We start from the raw sequence: 22,322 nt of genomic DNA on the forward strand, positions 1-22,322 counted from the left end.
TTGTTTACTTGTCACTGCTGTGAACGGACCACTTTGAATATGAAGAATATCAAAAACTTTAGGAGTCAACTGTCCACGATAGTCTTGCAGCGAAAATCTGCGCTCAGCAAAAATATGTCTGATTATTATTATAGATAAAATCTCAGAAAATACTGAGATATCCTTTTTTGTCAATATCGCACACCCCTTAACACGTTATTAACGTCAACAGCCAAAAAGGTTTCACAGGGTTACCCAGCAAGCAATAGCCGTCATTTCACCGTCCGGCTATGTGTGACCCCCTACTAGCCCAAAAACCTTGAATTTGGATACATGTCATTGTTTTGGCAAAATAACTTGTGAGATGTATGATATTCCATCACGTAAGCAAAGTGAACAGCGTTTACAATCTGTTTGATTTCATTTCTTTGACATGTTCTATTCGTAGCCTGTTTGTAGCCGAGATTTAGCTCGTAGTCAGACCAGCTATTTGTAGCCCACTCATAGTCAAATCTGATTCATTGTAGTTTTTGGCCAGGCAGCGCATGGGATGGCTGATATACCATCATGTTTGCGGTGTCAATAATATCTAAGATGTCAGTGTCATTTAATGACATGATATATATGTAGCCACGTTTTAGCTCTGAGTTGGATGGGCTATGTGCAGTCTGCTTTTAGCCCAACCGGCGAAATCGAGGCAATCAGTGTCTAATTTTAACAGCTTGGCTATAGCCCAGTATCAGACCAGCAACGAGCATGACCAAAATAGTCTTAAATTTTTTATATTTTATTTCATTATTTTACAGCATTATTAAATAATGCATTATTAATTATGCCAAAATAATGCTAATTTAAATGTTTCAAAAGTTTAATTGCATTTAATAATATGATGTCATGCATTCCACAGGCTGTTAAGTGTAACATTCATACACATTATACAACATAATTTGACTTTCTTTCAATTTATAAATAAATATGCAATAACAATTCCCAACCGCAATTGTCGCCCTACTGAGACGTGACTACTGGCAACACGAGACTTGAAAGTTAGTAGAGATCACTGGCGCAAGATCCAGCAATAATTCCGCCGTTTTGAATTTTGTTTTTACAGGAGAGAACACTAAGTTTACCTGTGGGAAATCAACGGGCAAGCAACAAACGATAAAGGACTTTCCTGCTTGGTCTTGGTAAGTATATGTGTTCATTGTTTATCTATACTTTATTTGTTATCATGTGTAGGAACCGTGACATTTTAGTGAAGGGAGCAGATCATAGATGATAGTGATGCCTATGGACTAACATTAGGCCCCACGGTACAGCATGCATATGATCAGAGGATTCATTGCAAAATTTAATAGATAATAGAGTGAAAGTTCATTTGTATGTGTTTACAAACTCAAGCGATTTTAAAACGGCAAAACAGCAAACAACAGAACAAAAGCTTTGATTAATCTATATTAATTTATACAGTGAACACACATTCAGAAGAATTGGACAAATTGAGGAGGAGTTTCTACATCTGGAAAAGCTGTTGGAAAAAGAGGAGATCCGGGCAGCAATGGTGTAAAAAACAAACAAACAGACAAACAAACAAAAAATCTCTCCAAAACAACATTTCCTCACTAGAACTCTCATCTTTGACAAATTCAGTCATTTATTTTAACTATTATATTGAATTTATGACTGAACAATGGCTTGTTACATACAGAGAAAGCATGAGCTAAATAAATAGAGTATCTTTGTTATTGTATAAGTACAATAAGATTTAGTTTGAAACTTCCAAATTGATACTAAAGCTCAAAAATACAAATTATTTCAATTTGCAATATAAAATGTTCAATTATAAAAAGTTTGCAGCAGAATTAAAATAGTGCAAATAGCTCAGATGTGCAATGCAGCATTAAAACAGAACAATCAGAAAACATAATGTAATAAAAACGGTAGGGGTGAATAATTATTCCATGTACATTTAAGGTTAATGTGTGTACTGGGCTACTTTTTAATTACAGCAGCTATCACTGTGTTGTTATGAAATTAGTTGTGCCAGACAATTTTGGACACTTTTACAGTGACACATATAATACTACCTGCCTGACACTGGCATGTGTTATTCAGGTGTCAAAGTTGTGCAGAATTGAATGAACAAATCTCAAAGACAGTGGCAGAAGGATGCTGGAAAGCTAAAGTCTTCAAAGTGTGCCACATTAATCAAACACTGTGGTGTCAATACGTAATAAGTTACAGCGCAAATCAGAAATGTAAAAAATAACTTCTTTACTGGTGATTTTAAAATGTCAGTGAACTTTGTCCGCAATTGTTAACCACCTCAATCTGTTTTCTATTTTAGGGTTTTAAAAATTCCCTCATGTTCCCTCATATTCAGACCTTTCTCTCTCAGTTCTCTCTCAAAAAGCTTTTCTTTTGCTATTTGTTTTTTCTTATTTTGCAGATGCAGTGATGACCAACTTGTACTTGAGTTGTACTTGAGGAATGCAGTTGGGAAACATTTTATACAAGAAAAAAAACAATAATTAATCATTTCCTTCGAGTTCACTGTTGGTTGTTTTATTTGTTAAAATAAGTAAACCAACAAATTGATTAATCTTTTTTTAATCTAATTTTTTTTTATGTTGTCATTTATCCGCAATGTTTTAATGTTAAGTGTGATAACATGCTCTTGATTTGTACTATTTATTTATTTTAAATATCATAAGGTATTTAATATATATATATATATATATATACATATATACATATATATATATATATATATATATATATATATATAATTATCTTAAGTTGTTAAATTCCATATTTTTATCATAATATTTATATTTGAGTGTAATGCATTTATATTTTTTGTCATTAATTCTTTTGCATTTTTATAATTTTGTATTTTCTTAAGTTGTTAATGTTATTTTTCTTAATAAAAGCTGTATATGTAGTTCGTTTGGATGGATGGCCATTTTGTTGTGTTTTAGATGTTTATATGTAGGGGTTCATTAGCTGTCTGTTTGATGACTAGTCTATTATTGGACTATGGTTAGACGTCTATTAGATTTTCACTGACAGCCCAAATTCAGTCTTGTTTTAGCCTAGACGCAGATTCAATGTCTATTAGACATTCAGATGTATTCGTTTAATAGTGGTCTAAATGATGTCTAGTCTATTCTAGGGCTATGTTTAGACGTCTATTAAATTTTCACTGACAGCCCAATGACAACCTTATTTTAGCCTAGACGTCTGGGCTGTGTTTCAACGGCAAATATACGTTTTTTAGACCAAAAATTGCTTGCTGGGTTGTAAAAGAAAACTCTGCTGTTGCTGTAAGAACGAACACAACTTTCATGCGCATCTGATTGACAGATAAACCACAAGCTCTTATTTCAGTGTTCAGTTTTCAGGATATTGCAGCTAGCAGTTTGATTTGTGCATTCAGTTGAACAACATTAATTTAAGGTTTGCCCCGGTGTGCCCATGTTAAATGCGCTTGAATGAAAGTGCGCAGTTTTCTAACGTAGCCTATTTACTTTAACTTCTTAGGTAATATCAATGGTGTGACGTTTCAGATGCGTCCAAAATTACAAAAACATATACATATATTTAATTGTTTCATCAAAATTATTGCTAGGGACAGTTTGGCAGTCGCATCCCTAATTCTATGTCTGTGAGTTCTAAGATAAACAAATTCAGCGCTAATAAATTAGGCGTATCATAAAACAATAAGAATTATATCTTGCCTTTATCCTGAGGTGAAAATAAGGATCCACTCTGTCACTGTGTCTCAGTCGCTGTCTGTAAAAAAGAATGAGCAGCTTGTGGCGCACTTAAGCGTGTTCAAATTCAGTTATCTCAAGTTTTCTTTTGGTTTTGGTTTTTGCCAACACGCAGAAACATAAAGGCCTAATAGTTTAAAATATCATTATCTCCATGATCAAACCACATTTGAGATGTGGTAAAATGTTCACTTTAAGAAAAATGACAATAAACACACTGTTGGACAAATGAAATGAACTTGTGATACTTTACTTGCAAGTACACATGCATGTTTGTCATTTATTTTAAGTTTACATTTTGCTATGATTTTGTTTTGTTCTGCTGTATGGGAGTCATTCTTCTGGTGATCAAGGAGTTTCTCCCTTGTGACATCAAATTCCAATTTATTGCACGTCCTTAATTGAAATGTTGTTGTTTTCTTTAGTAAATACTTTGTGAATTAATAATCTGAGAACATGAGGACAGTAATGAGTTGTTGTTCAGTCCACATGATGTTCTGACCCAAATGGGTGCCCTCTTATCAAAATAAAAGTAAATAAATTAATAATTTGTAATTAAACTGTATTATTTATAAACTGTAGTTGTAGCTCTAGTCAGTTATCTATGGCTATGATTTAATACAGTTGTTGTTTTTATTGTTTCAAGTATTAAGAAATCACACAGCAGAAAATTGAGCAGTTTTACTGTGATAAAACCATGGTTAATTTTGGCAAGGGTTGTGGTGTCCACATGTTTTTGTTGAAGAAATTATAGAGGCTGTAGAATTTCTATCGCAAGATTAAGTGGAAATTTGAGTGAAAGCGTAGGGACCGCCTCACCTGGACCACCTCCCTCAGATCTTGACAACCAACACTAGCCTTCTGAGCCTGTCTCCGATCCTCAGAACGGGACGGGCCAGGACCCCTTTGATGTTTGGGCTCAGACCTGGTCCTTTGAGGAATGAAGGTTCTGAAAGCATCAGAGCGCGCATTCGCCTCCCTAAACTTCCCGACCACCGTCTCAACGGAAGTACCGAAAAGCTCAGAGGGCGAAACTGGCACATCGAGGAGAAAGCCCTTCTCTTTCTTCCCGAGGTCAGCCAGGTTTACCCAGAGATGTCTCTCTGTAACCACCATGGCCACCATAGATCTTCCCATGGCAGTGGCGGCCTGCTTGGTGGCCCGGAGAGCCAAATCTGCGGTATGGCGCAGCTCTGATACCTCATCAGGGGAAAGCCCCTGGCCCTTATCCAGGTCTTTCAGCAGGTCAGCCTGATAAGCCTGAAGCACCCCCATCGTGTGCAAAGAGGCCACAGCCTGACCTGCTGCCGCGTATGCCCTGCCATTCAAGCAAGATGTTCTCTGAAGTGGCTTGGATGGCAAGGAGGGAGCCTTAAGAGATGATGCTACACCTAAGGAGAGATAACTAGCAAGCGTCTCTTCAATAGGAGGCATCCTCTCATAGCCATTTTCGCGCATTCCCTCAATATTAGCATAACTAGTATGCTGGAATCTATGAATACCTGAAGAAAAAGGCTTATTCCATGCCTTCACAACCTCTGAATGGAGATCGGGAAGGAATGGAAGGCTCACTTGAGCCGGGGGGTTATGGTCAGAAAGGAAACGCTCGTCAAGACGACCCCGCGGCGCCACCTTCTTAAGAAGGTGGCAGATCCAACCTTGTCGTGGCACGTTCCATAACCTCCAACAGCTCATCGTACATGGGGCAGGAGGTTTGAGAAGATTCAGGTTGCATTTCTTCATCTAACCATTCCTGTTCTTCCTGGGTAGAACCCAGCAAAGCACTGGCTGCTGGACCAGACGATATGAGAGAAATCACATCTTCATCCTCCAACAGCTCACTCTCGTCCCCAGCCGACGAGCGAGACAGGGAAAGCCCCATATCTAGCTTATCGGCGAGACCCACCTGCGATCCCCATGAGCTCAGTTTCCTCCGCGCCTGAGCAGCGGCAGGTCCCGAACCGCGGGAAACAGATGGCTGTCCCTCTTTCTTCTTCATAGGAAGAAGCTCACAATGCACACAAATCGCCCCATCGAGGACATCGCGTGCGTGCTCCTTGCCCAAACATATGACGCAAAGATCATGTGTGTCATCGGGTGTCAAGAATCTAGGACACAGATCCGCACACTTCTCAAACGCCTTGCTAGTGCTGGCCATATTAGGTAAGAAGAGAAAGCTTACCGGTAGAGTTTGCAGGCTTCAAACAAAACAGTTGCTGAAGACGAAGAAGAGGATGTTGTGTTTAACCGGCACCCTTTTATATAATGCGGTCGCACTGGTATGATGCGCCAGCAGCGATGTCCTAGGCTGTCGCCAGCCAGTACAGTGTAGTTTTTGTATATAGCTTCAGACACGGGTCACGTAGGAGATGTTCCCCATAGCGACCTCTAGAGGATGCAGTTCGAGTTCCTCGAAAGGGAACCTTTTTGGCTGTTGACGTTAGTAACATGTTTTAATCTCGGTAAATTCATCTGCCTTACTATTCGTTTCCATGGCTTAAAATGCATTAGACTATAGCCTATAAAACACTGAGGTAACAAAGATTGGCTAATTAATAATAATCATATGGCTTCATTAAATAACACTGTTAACATACATAATGTGGGCTAATACGAAATAACAAGACCCTACCAAAACAGCTTAAATAACTTGCATGTGCAACAAGTCTGGGATGCGTTTCCCGTACAAAGACATAGCTCGCTGATTAACCTAGTACGATGCATTGTTGTGGAAACGAATTAGCTAGTCACGACTGTTTCTCAAACAGGTCGCATCTCTGTCGCTTGAACCACATTATTTCAACAATGTAGGGCCGTTGTTAATGACGTGTAATAACTTATGTTATTTAACCGATTAGAGATCAAAATGCAGCTATATTGAACATGGCACCTGCTACTAATTTACTATTTTTGGTTCCCTGTCATTTCGCTTTATTTGATGTTTGATTCATCGCGGGTTCCCTCTTACGTCATACTCCGGGGTTCCCGTAGGCATTTATGTGCATGCGCACTATTCAAAAACTGCGGCTACAGAGGAAGCTTAAAACGTAGATTAAAATGCATTTATAATTAGATTGAGTTAAAGATATAGATTTTACTGTTAGTTTGCTTATTGTGGATAACTTATGGAGCCCATATGTCTTACTAACAAGGAACTATGCCTCTAACCACAGGTCGAGAGCTGCCCAGCAAACATTTCGACGTGTAAGGACCGTTGAAAAGACGTCCCTCCGACACGTCCCGTCATGGTTGAAAAATAGTTCCAAAATGAAAGTTGAACCGACGTCTTTGACGTTATCTGGACGTGAACTGCACGTCTTTTCTGGACGTCCCTGGACGTCTAAATGTGTCATCTTCTGCATGTCTATACTGTGTATTAATTTAATTTAATGTGTTAATATAATTTTAGTATATATGCCTACATATAAAATAGTCACACACCCATTCTGGAGGTTTAGACAACTTAACTTACTACAAGTTCTAAAATGGTCCAAAAACGGTCCAGTCAGACCTGAACGTCTACAAAACGTTTTAACCACGTGTAAATTACAAACAATAACACATTGTTTGTGGACTTAAGCAAGAAGTAGACCGTTCTAATTTACTACAACATACTTTGTGCATATAACATTTTTTAAATGTCTTCCATTTGTTAAACGGCTACTATACAAACATTAAAATAGAAATAGTATAATGTGGGTAATTCTGAGTGTGTAGCAAATTTCTCAAAGATTTACATTAATTTTAAGTAGACATTATTCAAACAAGAACATAACCAAAGTAAAGAATAAAAGTGAACACATATGTATATTTATAATCTTTATTTATTTACTATTATTTCAAAATGTTTACTATAGCACATTTCTGTAGCACAGCTCATTTCTTATAGCCACCACCCCCAGCTTATCCTGGAGCATGTTTTAGGTGTTCCGCCACTGCTGTGTCAATTTCGGAATCTGTGGCAGTTGAACTCCACCTCTTTAGAGCATATCTGAGGGAAGAGAGTATGAATATTTTAAATAAATTGGCAACATTTGAGTTAAATAACATGCACTTATTTTGAAAATGCCTTTATGGTTATACAACTACATTTAAAATACAATGGAACAAGACTTTTCAGTTTCATGAAAGAAGCATTAGTAACAAGTAAGCAATAAGTATTATATGTTATTTTAGTCTAGAATAATCTTATGAAAAGGACATTTCTATTAAAGACAGGTGGTCTTTTAAATAAATAATAGACAAGGAACATGAGATTTCTTTTTTTTTTTTAATGTCATAAGGCCAACCAAAATTACCTTGAATTACATAGTACAAAGCTGTAGCTTTGAAAGGCTTTTTGTCATGTTGGCCACCACCCCTCATATTGAATTTGGCCATTAAGGCATTTGACATGACTCTGTGAAAGAAATGATTCAGTATTACTTCACTTCAGAAACATTTTAACATGCGGTCAATATTACAAATTAACAGTAGTGTGCATCATGGCAATGTTCAAATACTCTCACAACCATATCAATCCATCTATCATGTAACAAGTACTCTGAACTATGTCCTTTTCTATATCCAGAATTTTTGTGACAAGTAATGACTCATTGCTTACACTGCTATTATACGGTGATGCCTTGTTTTCAGTCTGCCTAATTGAGTCAGTACTGACATCTTAAAACTTCAACACAAAAACAGGCATGTTTATAAGGAGATATAATAGTGTGTGACAATAAATCATGAACTTAAGTAAAATCAAAGGCTGAGTTTATTATTGTGGCAATCATATACATTGTTCCTGAAATATTATGCAGCAATACACACAAACTATGCAAGGTAAATACATACCTGTTCATGATTTGGTTAACGCAGTCCCTGACAGAAGATCCACCAACTCTGGACAGTTGCTGAACCTAAAAGTGACACCACAATCAAAATAATGTGATATGATATTATAAAAAGTACACAGTTCTCTGTGTGTCTGCTCGTATGTATGTATATACACAAATATAATACACCTATGCTTTGTTAAATTTGGAACTTACACAGATCCACTTCTTTTCATCATCTTTGATGTATTCTTCAAAGGATTTTAGGTCACTCTCTTAATCCAGTCTTTTAAAAGATGATGTAGACTTGCCAGGGTCCAGAATGGCAGATATTCGCTCAAGTTCATCTTTTAAACCAAACAGCATGAAAAAAGACCTTCCTTTGGAATCCTGAAAGAAAAATCAGCACATTAATATATACACACACCCTTCAAACAAGACTACTTAAACTCCAAAAGTGAACATGACACTTGCTGTCACATTTTGTGTTTACGCAGGGCATTAGGCTTGACTGTTTTTTTAGAACCTAAACCAGTCTTCATTGCCTGCTGATTTCGGTGAATATAGGGCTGCAAAAACTGAAGAGCAAGACTGAATTGACAGAGCAAAAACACTGGTATCAATATTGCCATTCGATTTTTAGTTAACAACTATTGAACCTCTAACAAAGGATGATAACAAACTCAGAACATTTACAGACTTTGCTTTACTGTTTTTTTTTTTACTTTATGGCCAGTGTTGTAAATGTCACATATTCACATCACATTCCTTACTTGCAGTTGACATAGGGTAAGCGCTCCGTGAGGGTCTGGTGCCACCTATTTAAAAATGTAAATAAAAAAATTAATAAAATATATAAGTGTAAAATGTACATTAAATTTTGAATATGACAACCCCATGGCTGGAAAAGACTATTAACATACATACCCTCACTTCTGTGCTCTCTCCACAATGCAGCTGTCAAGTAGCAACACAACATTAGGAAATGCTGTTATTAGAGTTTCAGGACCATTGTGTACATTATTGAAGGCAGTTTTAACAAGAATGTCTGCCAATGTCTGTCTGTCCAATTCTACATCGTCAATTACTGTAGCCATATAATCATTAACGTTGAGTAAATCCAAGGCAGCCAACCCTGATCTTCGAAAGCCACTGCCCTGCTTGTTTTCTAACGATCCATGCCTTACATACTGCTGATTAGTAATGGATCAGTTGTCAATCAGAAGCTGGAAGGGCAGGGACAGCTGGAAAACAAGCAGGGCAGTGGTTCTCGAGGACCAGGGTTGGCTATACCTGTTCTATTCTATATTCAATTGTGAGTATTAAGGCTGCTGTGCATTGACAGACATTGTAGCCCCTATATTTTTAACTGTATGAATTCTGATTCTGAGAAATGTATGTATTTATACATTAGGCTGTGTTGTCATTAAGGTGTAATGTGTATAAAATAAGATGCAACAGCAAAGTTCTCACATACACTGGGGGGTCGTCTGGGACTGGGATGGCAATGATGAATTTGGGACTGGAGACAATACTATGTAGACATTACAATGAAAAGTGTAAAAAAAAAAAATAAGAATTTGAATTTAGTTTATGAATCCTCTTTATGTGAATGACATGACACAAATTACAATACCTCATTCGGTTCTGGCACATGGCCTGGAAGAGGGTTCCTGAATTTTTCTGTCTGACAGATGGCTGTTCGTTATGTGACCCTACAAGACAAATCGCACCCTAATGTAAATTAATGAATCACAAAAGACATAAATACATGTTTTAAAAATTTCACAGAAGTTAATCTTTTGAAACATCTTCTAATGTTAATCTTACATTGTGGTTAGAGATTTTAACAGAGCAAACAGACCAAAACTGGCGAATGATCATCTGAAAGTTTACTTAAGGTCTGATGTACTACTTACAATGACAATGGGGTCGTGACCTGAATTGCACCCTTGGAGTGTCAATAAAGTGTCATTAACCATGTAATCTTTTGATTAGTACTACAACATCTTAAAAGTGTTACTTGGACATTCAAAATCATAACATATTCTTCAAATTTTTATAGATACTGTAGCTGGTATTACAAGGCAACATGGAGTAAACATTTATTCTGTAATTGACAGGACTGTGTTTGTCTCGCCCTGTAACAGGGAAAAAAAAGCTACTTTGTGGTCGTACACATTTAGATTGATAATTTTTTAAACATTAGCACTTACGCCTCAACACGTGTCCACGGGTCCACGAGTGTTGTTGATGTTAACCTCGACCTCCACTGGTGTCATGTTGTGCATCCACTGTTGGAAAAAATAAAAGTAATAGAAATAAAGGACCATTTTATCTATGGAATTTTGAAGATGTTTATAAAGAGCTTTGCAATCACTTTAAGTTATATACACATTACCACACTGTGAAAATTAAAAAAAAAAAAAAAAAAAAGACATACTTCTGGGGGTAGCCGTTTCATGAGATGTGGGCCTTTGCCTCGGTCTTACTTGAAGATCCAGTAGGGTTTGAGTAAATTGTCCTTCATGGTAATATTAAAAAGAACATGTTAGTTTTAGAGAATTTCACTGTCAAATTGTACTATGAATATATACAGGGACATACATCTGGGGGTAGCCATTTCATGAGATGTGGTCCTTTGCCTCTGTCTTTGAAGATCCAGTGAGGTTGGATTAAATTGTCCTTTGTGGTAATATTACATATGATGTGTTAGTTTTGGAGCATTTCACTGTCCAATTTTACTATTAAACGTTCTAACAATAACATGCTTTTGTCCTATGAATCCACATAATGGAAAGAGGACCCTATTATCCAAAATGAAAGCTCACAAACAATATCTTACATCTAAACCTTGCATACCTGCTGAATGAAGTGATAAAATTACTTGTGCCATGGAAGGGGATATTAATTCCATAACTCAGTAATGATGATATAAAAATCAATTGAGAACTGTAGCACATTCACAGTAATTTTTGGTGGCATACCTGTTCTTTCCTCCTGGAAGTGTGACAGCCCAGCTGTTGATTAAAACATTAAAGAAGTGATGCTATTTGACCGTTATAGTGATTTGCAATTTGCAAATGACTTTAGATATCACATACTTGCTACTGGTGAAGGCGTGAATGTTGATAGGTTTGTACGTGCAGGTGTGATTTGAACATCCACTGAGAACATACAGAGAAACATAGATTAAGGTTCAATGACTATTAAAAGTAAACAGCAATTTTTTTAAAGCATGATTTCTTTTTTTAATATTACACAAAGCAGTCAAAAACTTACAACTTAACATAGTGTTGAACAAGTCAGGGGTCGGGCACGTTGCATCTAAATGTGTTGGGCACACAATTTTACCTTTATCACATACAAGGACATATGACAAATTAGAATATTAACAAATTTATATAAATGTTTAACCCATATCTAAACTGTTTACTGTAAAAATTAAGCAATCAGAAACCTATTTTTTTTCTGTGGTACTTAAGGAATTAGATTTTTATATAAGCACCATAAAGGAGATTACAAACAAAAAAGCTATACAATCTGTGTATTTCTTCGGTACTTTTAAGTTATTGTGAATTAGGAAGTCCTTTCATTTCATTGTGTTATTTTATGCAAACATTTTGTGTATACCCTTGACACTTTAGATATGTATTTGTTGTTCAAGCATTAATTAAAAACAAACTTTTAGCATACTAGCTAATTTTAGCCAAACTCAAACTACGTTTCAGTTGACAATGTGCGCATTATTTCTTCATTTTCCTTCGTGTCAAACAAGTACAACTCGACCACATTAATAAAATACTACAAAATGTACTTACCCACCAGTAGATTTTAGTAGAATAATTTGTAAAGCCTTACAACACACCGATGCGCTTTCCTTGTGTTTATGGAAAGAAAAACGTTAAGGCTTTCTCGCGAGATAATGTATTGTATTGCGAGATAATCTATCCCATCGCGAGATAATCTATCCTATCGCGAGATAATCTATCCCATCGCGAGATAATCTATCCTATCGCGAGATAATCTATCCCACCGCGAGATTTGTTGCAACATCTTGGCAGCACAGTTTTGGTAATCTTCACCCAGACTTCAAATGTTGACCAGAGATATCTGTTTTATATGTATATGCATAAACTTAAAATAATAAAATCGTATTGAAATTTATGGAAAACGGGTAGAATTATAACTAAAATTCAGTGGCTTTGCAATCACTTAACCATATGGCACATATTAATTAAACAAGATAGAAATACCAAATTACGTTTATTTCATTACGATTTCCTGTTTTTATTTACTAATTTACTTATTTCTTTATTTATTTTGAATGGGTAATGCTTGACTAGACGTGGTCGTCTTAAAACTACTTGGGGCACTTAAATAAAGTATTACAGTAATAATCAAGGTGTAAGCACAATTGCTTTTGCATATTTCATACTGATTTCATACAGGGTCATGATGGACTATAAATGCACGTGTAAAGGACGTCACCTTGTGGACGTCCTCTCACAACTGGTTCACAACAGTGTATGTATTGCACTACACGGAGCTAAAACTTAAAGTAATAATTATATATGCAACCCCAGAGAACTTTATGCATGTACAAACGTATCTGAATGCATTTTTAGGCAGAGTTCTGTGTTACATATTTTTACGGATTTATGCCGTCCTACCGCGACTATTTTTGGCCAGGGACACGACGTTGCCGTCGGACCAATGTTAGCTGGGTAGGGATACGGGCCCTGGCCTATAGAAAACAATTTTTTTAAGTCAGATTGGTGCCATCTGGTGGTGTAGTGAGCATAATTATCAAGCAATGTCATATTTTAACCACTAGGTGAATGTACTGCTCTCTGTAGAAGGGCTTGTGAATTCTAGTTGTTTTTGCACATATTTGCCTTTGCCTTTTCAGGTTGTGGATTTTAATATATCATATGAGATTATCAAAGACTATTTTTTTTTATTATTTGCCAAGTTTTTTGTTTGTTTGATTGGTTTAACTGGTCATTTGAAGCGCCAGTTTTACTTTATAATACAGTTAAACCTGAACATTGCATTAGACATTTCTGTTACAGTCTCATATTTCCCTGTGTGTGTGTGTGTGTGTGTGTGTGTGTGTGTTCAAGAGAGAGACATGGTGTGTGACTTTTGCATTTTGGATCCAATGTCTCCCTTTTATTTGATTCATTGATTTTGTTTCACATATTCTCACATTTCTCTGTTACAGTCTCACCAGTCTCATATTTCCCTATGTGTGTGTGCGTGTGTGTGTCTATTTTGCAACCTTGATGGCTTAGTCTCATGCTTTCATTGCTGTGCACTTTATTTCTTACATTGATTGCTTCTATTTCACACATTTCCCAAAATTAGCTTTTGAAATGACACACGTTCATTTGTGTGTGTGTGTGTGTGTTTTTGTGTGTGTGTGTGTGTGTGTGTATTGTAGTGTTTTGCACTACTGATGTTTTAGAGAGTCACCCCTTCACTGTTGTGTGCTTTTTTTCTGGATTGTGGCTGATTTGTAGATTGTATGCACAAAAAAACTCAGTATTTTCATATTTTTGCCAATTTCCCATTCATTTCCTATGGCCGGTCATTTTGACCCGAAGGCCCTGAGTGTGACTATTTTTTTTACGACCACTTAGACTTTTCAAATCCTGTCCCCAATTTTTTTGTGTGTTCATATACCAAGTACCATAAAAGTCACTAAGTTTCGTACCATTCCGATGAAGCTACGATTTTTAATTTTTTTTTATTTAAAAAATTCCGGTCAGAAGTGACCGAAGAGCCCATCTGATATGATCAGTTTATTACACAAAGTTATTATCAGAAAACTTTTAAAATAGGCAACATGACTAATCCACTACTTTTACAGCATTTTTTTTTATAGTGTTGACTTGTCCTTTATAGTATTATATATAACACTGATAATTTCTTTGTATGGAATGAAGGTATGAATATTTCTGCATGTGTTTGGAGTGGCATGTTAGTGAGTAAATGACAGTTATCATCTTTGGTAACCTATCCTTTATTTCCTTTAAAGTGTTGCAAAGTGTGTGGTACATCCACTATTAAATCTTATTTTGGTGCTGAACAAGAAGGTAACAAACAACTGTTGTTGCATCACATCACTGGTGATTTATTTACAACAAATGTATATGCATAAAAAGCATCAAAAACAGAGGGAGAGGGAGAAAAGATAAATGAATAAAGAAAAACAAAGGATTGAACAAATAAAGCTGGTACTTTAACCATCCTATATTTTACAGACAACAACCAAAGGATGAGGACAGCAGCATGGCTGGGCCTGCCATGGTACATGCAAGAGACTCCTTCAAAATTCATTAAGAGATATGCAAGGTAAGCTGAAACAAGTAAGGCCCTTAAAATGGCATTTTAAAATGAAAACGATCCTCTGGTGTTTTTGCTGCATTTCAGAAACAATCTCAGTCTACACTACACAACTGAAAATGCATGTAGCATGACCATTCATGCAAGTACAATCATAGCTATGTATAGGTAGATGCCCTATTATTTAGATGGCGGATGTGTGTACATGTCACGTCATCCACGCAATCCCTAAACCAGAGCACCATGAACCATCACCTGATTACTGATCACTTACACCTGTGCACCCAATCACCACCACAGTATAAAGACTTACCTGTTTGCTTTACTCACCGGCTGGTATCATATCTGTTCCTGTTACCTGTGGATGCACGCTTCTCCATCTGTGTACTTTCTTCACAAGGATTTCCTAAAGGATCTTGGTTGGAACGCATCTGTGAAGGAAGGAGGTTTAAACACTTTTAAGAGAAGTGACTGAACTGTTCTTGTGGAATGTTTTGTCTACTGACTGGATACTTATCTGTGTCTACCGGAACGGCTGTGAATCACCCGCTCAAAAAGACTTCACTACTTACCTGTGTTTCACCGTATCACTCTGTTGTTGCACTTCTGTAAGAATAAACTGTGCAACCGTTATCTCTGCCTCTGCCCTCTTGTGCCAGCGTGACAGCACGTGCTTAAAGCGGTCGAATGGGGAATCTACCTATACATATCTTTGGTGTACAACAATGAGCATGATGTTATTATTTACACGATCATCAAGGATACGCAGAGTAAATGTGGGCAGTCACGCTATCATTTTAAAATGTCTCCGTTTTGGTCCATTTACACTGACATGCAACCCCAGAGTTTGCAAACTAAAACATGGTCTGCAGCGTTTTCGAAAGTCTCCATTTTTGAGGCTTAAAAACACCTGAGTAGTGTAAACGGTAACACTTTATTTTGATAGTCCACTTTAGACATTCTACTAACAGTAAGCAATTTTGCAACTGCATGTCAACTAGTCATTAGAGTAAACATGTCAACATGTAGTTGCAAACTAATGAGAATAAGTTGACATGTAGTTGCAAAGTTACTTATAGTTAGTAGAATGTCTAAAGTGGACTATCAAAATGAAGTGTAACCGTGTAAACTATAGGCGTAACCTTAGCAAAAATTAAGCATTTTAAAACGAATACGCACTAGTGTAAACGCAGCCTAAAGGGAAATTGAACATTAGATCTCTTAATTTGCAGGGGTCTGGGGTCTACGTTTGTGTAATTGCTTTTAAGTAATAGTGCCTTGTTTTGTTTACATTCTGTGAAGCCCAGTGACTGAAGAGGATAGAATCAAGGGTGTGGTGATTGGAATCCTAGTGGTTGTGGAAAATGTGATGAAACCTCTCCCAGCCTTCTATGACGTTGCCCTGGTGATTGAGGAAAAAGTGGTAATGCACCACCTGAGTGATTATACCTAATGCTTTTCTGAACCTGATGGGCCTGGTGTACGCATTAAACCTCGACTATCCAGAGGAATTAAAAGTCACTTTTGAAGTGATACAGCACCTGTTCATTGGAGTCAGATCAGACTCTTGTACCGCAAGATTTCACTCTTTGAAAAGCAAGTTGCTGTGATAAGACAGAAAACAAAATAAATCTTTTTACTTTATGCTACTGTTTAATCATTGTACTGGTTTAAACTTTCAGAACATTGTTGTTTTAGATCTCATTTTTTTAAGTCAAACATTGGAATTTTTGTTTTTTTGTTGTTCTTTTTTTTATTTTATATTTTTTTTTAAACTGACTTCTTTTTTGTTACCTTGTAGTACTTCCTCTTTCATTGTCATGTTTCTACAATTGGGAATTTACAGTTTTTGAACAGTTTAATATGAAGAACACAGCTTATTGTGAATTCTTCATGTACACTTGTTTCTGCAATGAAAATATCTGATAATGACAAGGAGAGTTATTTGTACTATTTTGGCACTAAGATGGGTGTGTGCATAGACAAGTTTGCATGTTTTTGTGTGAGCTGTGTATATGTGAAGGTTTTTCTTTCGTAGTGTTTTTGTATCTTTGCAAGACAATTATTTATGTTTGTGTTTTTGGATGCAACGTGTCTGTTGCGTTTCAATTTTGTAGTTGTGTTGATTTCATAAAAAATCTGGTTCTAGATATCCAAAACTTCTTGGCAAAGTCCAGTAAACTCAAATAGTTAAGTTATGATGTTGAAGAAAAATGAATAATTTATGTCAGTTAGACGTGGTTCATAGTTGTGAAAACATGAAAAATTGAGTTCAACCAATTTTTTTTCCAGTTGACTTAACAAAAAAATTTAAATGCTTTGTTCATTTTACTCCTCACATGAACTTCAAGAGAAAAGCTCTTCGTGTAAAGGCGTGTTTAGACAGACCATGTTCTTCATCAATGCCACACTTGGCCCATCCAATCCAGCTCTTAATATATTCCCTTGGTTTATACCAGAGAACTTCATTTGGCATAAACACAAAATGTTTATCAGTATGTTTATGTCATGAATTCCCTTCTAGTTCATTAAACACCTACACTACCCTCTGTAGGTCTAAAGACTAAAAATCAAGTCAGGAGTTTTGGTGTCTTTTTGAATCAGGGCTGTGACCACGATTAAATGGTCACATTTTGTGACATTTGTGACCGTCAGAAATTTTAGTTTCAACATATTTCATATATAATTTTCATGTAGTTAAAAAATATATATTTTATCCAATCCCTTGAAATAATTAGTACATTCAGCCTCATGTGAATGACATGTAGGGAATTAAAATGGTTTGGTGTTTAGGATGTGCACAAAATGAAATGCTTTTGGGGCAAAATGCATAACTAAATAAAGGAAGAAAAATGATTGCATTCTGTGTCACATAATTCTTCTAGTGCATGAAATTAGTCACTTAAAGTGATGAATTCTTGCATCATTCATTGTCTTTTAGTGGTCCTTTAAAGATTTTTTAACTGTAGGCCACTGATCAACTCTGGCATTTAAACTAATTTAACCCCCTGAATGATTTTATAAACATCATAAAAGTACTCTGTGCACATAATGCTTTATATGCAGAGCATGATGCACATAAGACAGTTTTCATTGTATCCAGATGACCGATGTACATTAAGCAAAAGAGATCAACAGTCCATGTAACTGGAATATATTTGTTTCTCTCTCTGTCTCTGTCTCTGTCTCTCTCTCTCTCTCTATCACACACACACACACACACAAACATCTATTTGTTCATTTTTGGTGTCTTTTTGAATCAGGGCTCCGACCACGATTCAAAGTCTGCAGGAAAGTTTAGAATGTATTATTGTAATAATATCCACTTGAAAGTTTCATTTTATCATTAATACTACTAGTCTTTGGTAAACTGATGTGCATGAAGCCTTTCTCCGTTTCTCGGTGAAAAGAAGCGTCTATCAAGATGTTCATCAAGATTCAGATCAACCTGTTGCCTGACACAAACTTGCCCAAACACACCCACATAAATCTGATCAGTTGCCTTCAGGGGAATTTCAGAATGAATGTACCAGAAAACATCGCTTTTTTCATGGTCTCTTTGAATGATTGTGTAACTTCACATTCTTCACTTCCACTCCCCACAAAGACAGACTTATAAAGAGCCTTATAAAAGAGCACCTTCCACTCGTTCAGAGAGACAACTCCTGCTGTGCTGTTATATTTGTGGTGCTGCTGCTGAAGACTTAGGATCCACAGGAACTGTGAGTATATGCTTTAAAGCTTTATGTAGATCATGTCAATGTTTCACTAAAAAACGAAAATATCCAAGCTATAAGTTAACAGTTAATCATTCTAATTCGCTGATTTGTTGCTCAGGAAACATTTTTCATTATTATCAATGTTAAAAATGGCTGTGCTTATATATAAATATATGAGTTTATCAAATGATTTTCAGAAGATTAACTTTAATGTCAACTCTTTTGTTTTATAGATGAGTGCATCCAAACCCCAGCGAAGGTAATTCTGCACAGATTCCTAGAATCATGGGATAACAATTGTGCTGCATTAGTTACACAATTAACATCAATAAAATCTGGACAATTCAGAGAATAAACAATTACAATTAATTGCACTTAAAATATATTTACATCAAATAGGTGAGGTTAAATTCAACACTGCTCTGTCTGTTTGTGTCTGCTGCAGCGGTGAGGTGAGAATCAAACACTCTCTAAATAAGAAGGAGGAAGAGTTTGTAGCCAGAAGGAGAAACACTGTTCTACAATGCCTGCAGAAGTTTAATATACACTGCAGTCAGGTAAAACTTCTTAGGTTATACTTCATATATCTAACTGTTTGACTTAATAATGAACCAAATAATTCTGTGACCAATGAACATCAGATGTCAAACAGTGAATAGTTTTACTCTCTTGATTGTGAAAAACCATGCCATTAGGCTCAAGCTTTAAGTGGTGTGTGTGTGTTTCAGGATAAAGTGCCAAACATTGCATTACTGGGTTCTGGAGGAGGACAAAGAGCCATGGTGGGTTTGCTGGGATCCCTGGTTGAGCTTGATAAAGCGGGTCTTCTGGACTGCATCCTTTATCTGAGCGGAGTCTCTGGATCCACCTGGTACGAACCCTGAGAAACAACAAACACACAGAGATTAAATTGGGTTGAATGTCAAAAATGACAGCAGTATGTTCTTCTCTGAAGGTGCATGGCCTCCTTATACAAAGAACCAGACTGGTCCACCAAACTAGAGACCGTGAAAGACAAAATCATCAAAAGACTCAGTGGAGAAGGAGTCAACTGGACAGATATATTGGCCAAACTGAAGAAATATTACTATGGAAAAGATTTCTTCAGCTTGACTGATGTCTGGGCAGTGGCGTTTGTCACATCATTTGTGAAAGAGGTCTGTAAATATATTCAAAACATACTGTAACCCACCATAGCTTGTTGAGGGTAGAGGTGGTCATGTTCAGTCTTAAAGTGCATATGTTTTTATTTTTTAATGTCGACTGATAGTGGATTTTACAAATAAGGATAGGTATTATTAGATACATATCAATATTGTACTTATACTTCATTTGCTTCTAATTTAGAACACTTGATGATTATCTAAAAAAAAAAAAATAATAATAATAAAAAAAATAACTAAATAACAGAAACGGTAGAGTATGGGAAAACTAACCCTACTATTTTCCCCCAAATAACCACAAGATGAAATCCAGATACAGATACTGTAGTTGTCACGATCAGATGAAACACACGAACAGCGACGTAATAAAACGAAAGGTATTTAATAAATCCAATGGGAAACACAGGAAACACAGGAACACTGGGTGGTAACATTAAAGTCTGACAGACAACAAAGCAAAGACACAAACTTATAAAGACACATTGATTAGGATACACAGGTGTGGGAAATAAGGGAGGAACCAAAACACACAGGGCAGTGGGGGAGATGATGGGAGAAACCAACTAAATAGTCCGGGGGTGTGACATTACATCCCCCTCCCGGAAGGCGCGTCCTCGCGCCGACAAACAGGAAAAACTGTCCAAAGTCCTAGGAGGGGGTTTCAGTGGAGGATGGACTCCCGGGAGGAGGGCAAAATACAGAGTCCAGGGAGGTGATGACGGAGGGAGGAGCTAAGGAGGTGACAGGAGGGGGCTGGAGCAGGAGGAGCCAGGTGAGACCCAGACCGCAGCCATGATGGAACCCCACGGTGGAGCCGATGGAGGGAGGAGCCATGGTGGAGGAAAGGCTGACGACTCCCGGGGGCTGACCGACGGAGGCGGAGCAGGTGGTGGTAGAGCCCGAGGTGGAGACGGAGAGCCAATGATCCTGGGCGACACTGAGGATCCGGAGGGCCAAGGCGGAGCCCAAGGCTCTGGCGACCAAGGCGGAGGCGGAGATCCAGAGGTCCGTGGCGGAGCCGGAGCGACAGAGGACTGAGGCTGTGCCAGAGGGATGGAGGAGTTCCACGGAGCCGGTGGGACGGAGCGACGAGGCGCAGCCGGAGGAGTGGAGTCCTGAGGCGAAGGTGGGATGACGACAGACCGGGGCGGAGCCGAAAGGACGATGGAGCCCGGTGGAGCTGGTGGACCGACGGGCGACGGTGGAGACGAGGGAGCTGAGAGACGGGGTGGAGCCGCAGGGTCGGAGAGCCGAGGCGGAGTCCAGGACTCAGAGGATGAAGGCGGAGATGAGGGATCCTCTAGCCATGACATTGATGATGACTGGCAGACCTGCAGCGAACCCACTGCACAGATGGTGGGCTGAGGGTGAGCAGAGGGACTGACAGGCAGCAGTTGTGGCAAGGTTGAAACATTATGGCCATTAAACAGAGGTAACTGAGGGAGGGTGGGTGGGAAATTTAAGTAGATGGACAGTTCAGAATTTACAGGGGGTTCAATATTTAAATCCTCAGGGAAACATAGATCAGGTTCATTGTCTTTTATCGTATGTCCCAAAATCCAATTAAGCTCACCCTCAGTGGTGGTGCAGTGGATAATGCTGTCCTCAGCAATTTCCGTTCCACTGATATCTCCACCGTCGCGGTCATAGTGGCCGACTCACGCACCTGGTCTGACGGCTCGTGCATCTCAGGCTCCGTGGCAATCAGCAGCTCTGTCGCTCCTCTCTGCGATGGCTCGCTGGTTGCAGCAGGCTTTAGTTCTCCGTCATCGGTGGGCTCTGGCTGGTATTCCGCGGGTCGGGGTGGTGGCTTGTTGGGATCTGGGTCCGGAGTGACACTGGCGAGATTCTCCAAGGAACAGGCGGGAAACGAGGATCGGTTTCTCGCCAGTGTCCACTCCACAAACGAGGCGAAATCGGCTCGAGGGCCATCTGGGTAGCTGGTGGTGTGAGCTACTAGTTGGAACATGACGGTATATCCCTCGAGCGGTAGATCCCCCTGCTTCAGCCGAAGGAGGATAAATTCCGGATGGAGTAGGGGATTCATTGTGATAACACAGCAGAAACAAAAGGACTGAGAAAAAAGAACGGTAAACAAAATGAGGGAAAACGCGGAGAAAAACTGTAGTTGGTCGGACTTTCTGTCACGATCAGACGAAACACACGAACAGCGACGTAATAAAACGAAAGGTATTTAATAAATCCAACGGGAAGCACAGGAAACACAGGAACACTGGGTGGTAACATTAAAGTCCGACAAACAACAAAGCAAAGACACAAACTTATAAAGACACATTGATTAGGATACACAGGTGTGGGAAATAAGAGAGGAACCAAAACACACAGAGCAGCGGGGGAGATGATGGGAGAAACCAACTAAATAGTCCGGGGGTGTGACAGTAGTTTAATTTTTTTTTTTTTAATTATATTTTCAGAATGACATATTTTTTTCTCAGACATAGTCAGTGGGGTAAAACACCCCCAATTACTGTAGTTACTCTGTTCTGAACATCAAAT

The 22,322-nt window shown here is 38.0% G+C and overlaps 1 protein-coding gene and 1 long non-coding RNA gene across 5 annotated transcripts; one reads left to right on the forward strand and one right to left on the reverse strand.

The window, feature by feature from the left end:
- Window positions 1-7,561: 7,561 nt before the first annotated feature.
- Window positions 7,562-13,306, reverse strand: LOC127158934 (uncharacterized). Of its 4 annotated transcripts, none has more exons than XR_007826315.1 (15): window positions 12,398-13,306; window positions 11,855-11,926; window positions 11,677-11,739; window positions 11,560-11,592; window positions 11,180-11,257; window positions 11,016-11,096; window positions 10,789-10,866; window positions 10,209-10,287; window positions 10,050-10,106; window positions 9,500-9,529; window positions 9,346-9,390; window positions 8,789-8,962; window positions 8,592-8,656; window positions 8,054-8,154; window positions 7,562-7,746 (listed from the first exon to the last, which is right to left on the reverse strand). It is a non-coding gene; the product is annotated as an uncharacterized LOC127158934 (long non-coding RNA). The 4 variants fall into 4 exon arrangements; XR_007826316.1 differs by having other exon boundaries at window positions 11,855-11,899; window positions 12,394-13,306; XR_007826313.1 differs by having other exon boundaries at window positions 12,394-13,306.
- Window positions 13,307-18,528: 5,222 nt separating this feature from the next.
- On the forward strand, window positions 18,529-19,844 carry LOC127158933 (cytosolic phospholipase A2 gamma-like). The gene is made up of 5 exons (XM_051101877.1): window positions 18,529-18,645; window positions 18,876-18,901; window positions 19,088-19,199; window positions 19,371-19,513; window positions 19,598-19,844. Exons 2-5 carry the CDS (start codon window positions 18,876-18,878, stop codon window positions 19,827-19,829), a joined length of 513 nt encoding a protein of 170 aa, XP_050957834.1. The 5' UTR covers window positions 18,529-18,645; the 3' UTR covers window positions 19,830-19,844.
- Window positions 19,845-22,322: the final 2,478 nt, after the last annotated feature.

Source organism: Labeo rohita, unplaced genomic scaffold (genome assembly GCF_022985175.1).
Source record: "Labeo rohita strain BAU-BD-2019 unplaced genomic scaffold, IGBB_LRoh.1.0 scaffold_179, whole genome shotgun sequence".
NCBI lineage: Eukaryota > Metazoa > Chordata > Actinopteri > Cypriniformes > Cyprinidae > Labeo > Labeo rohita.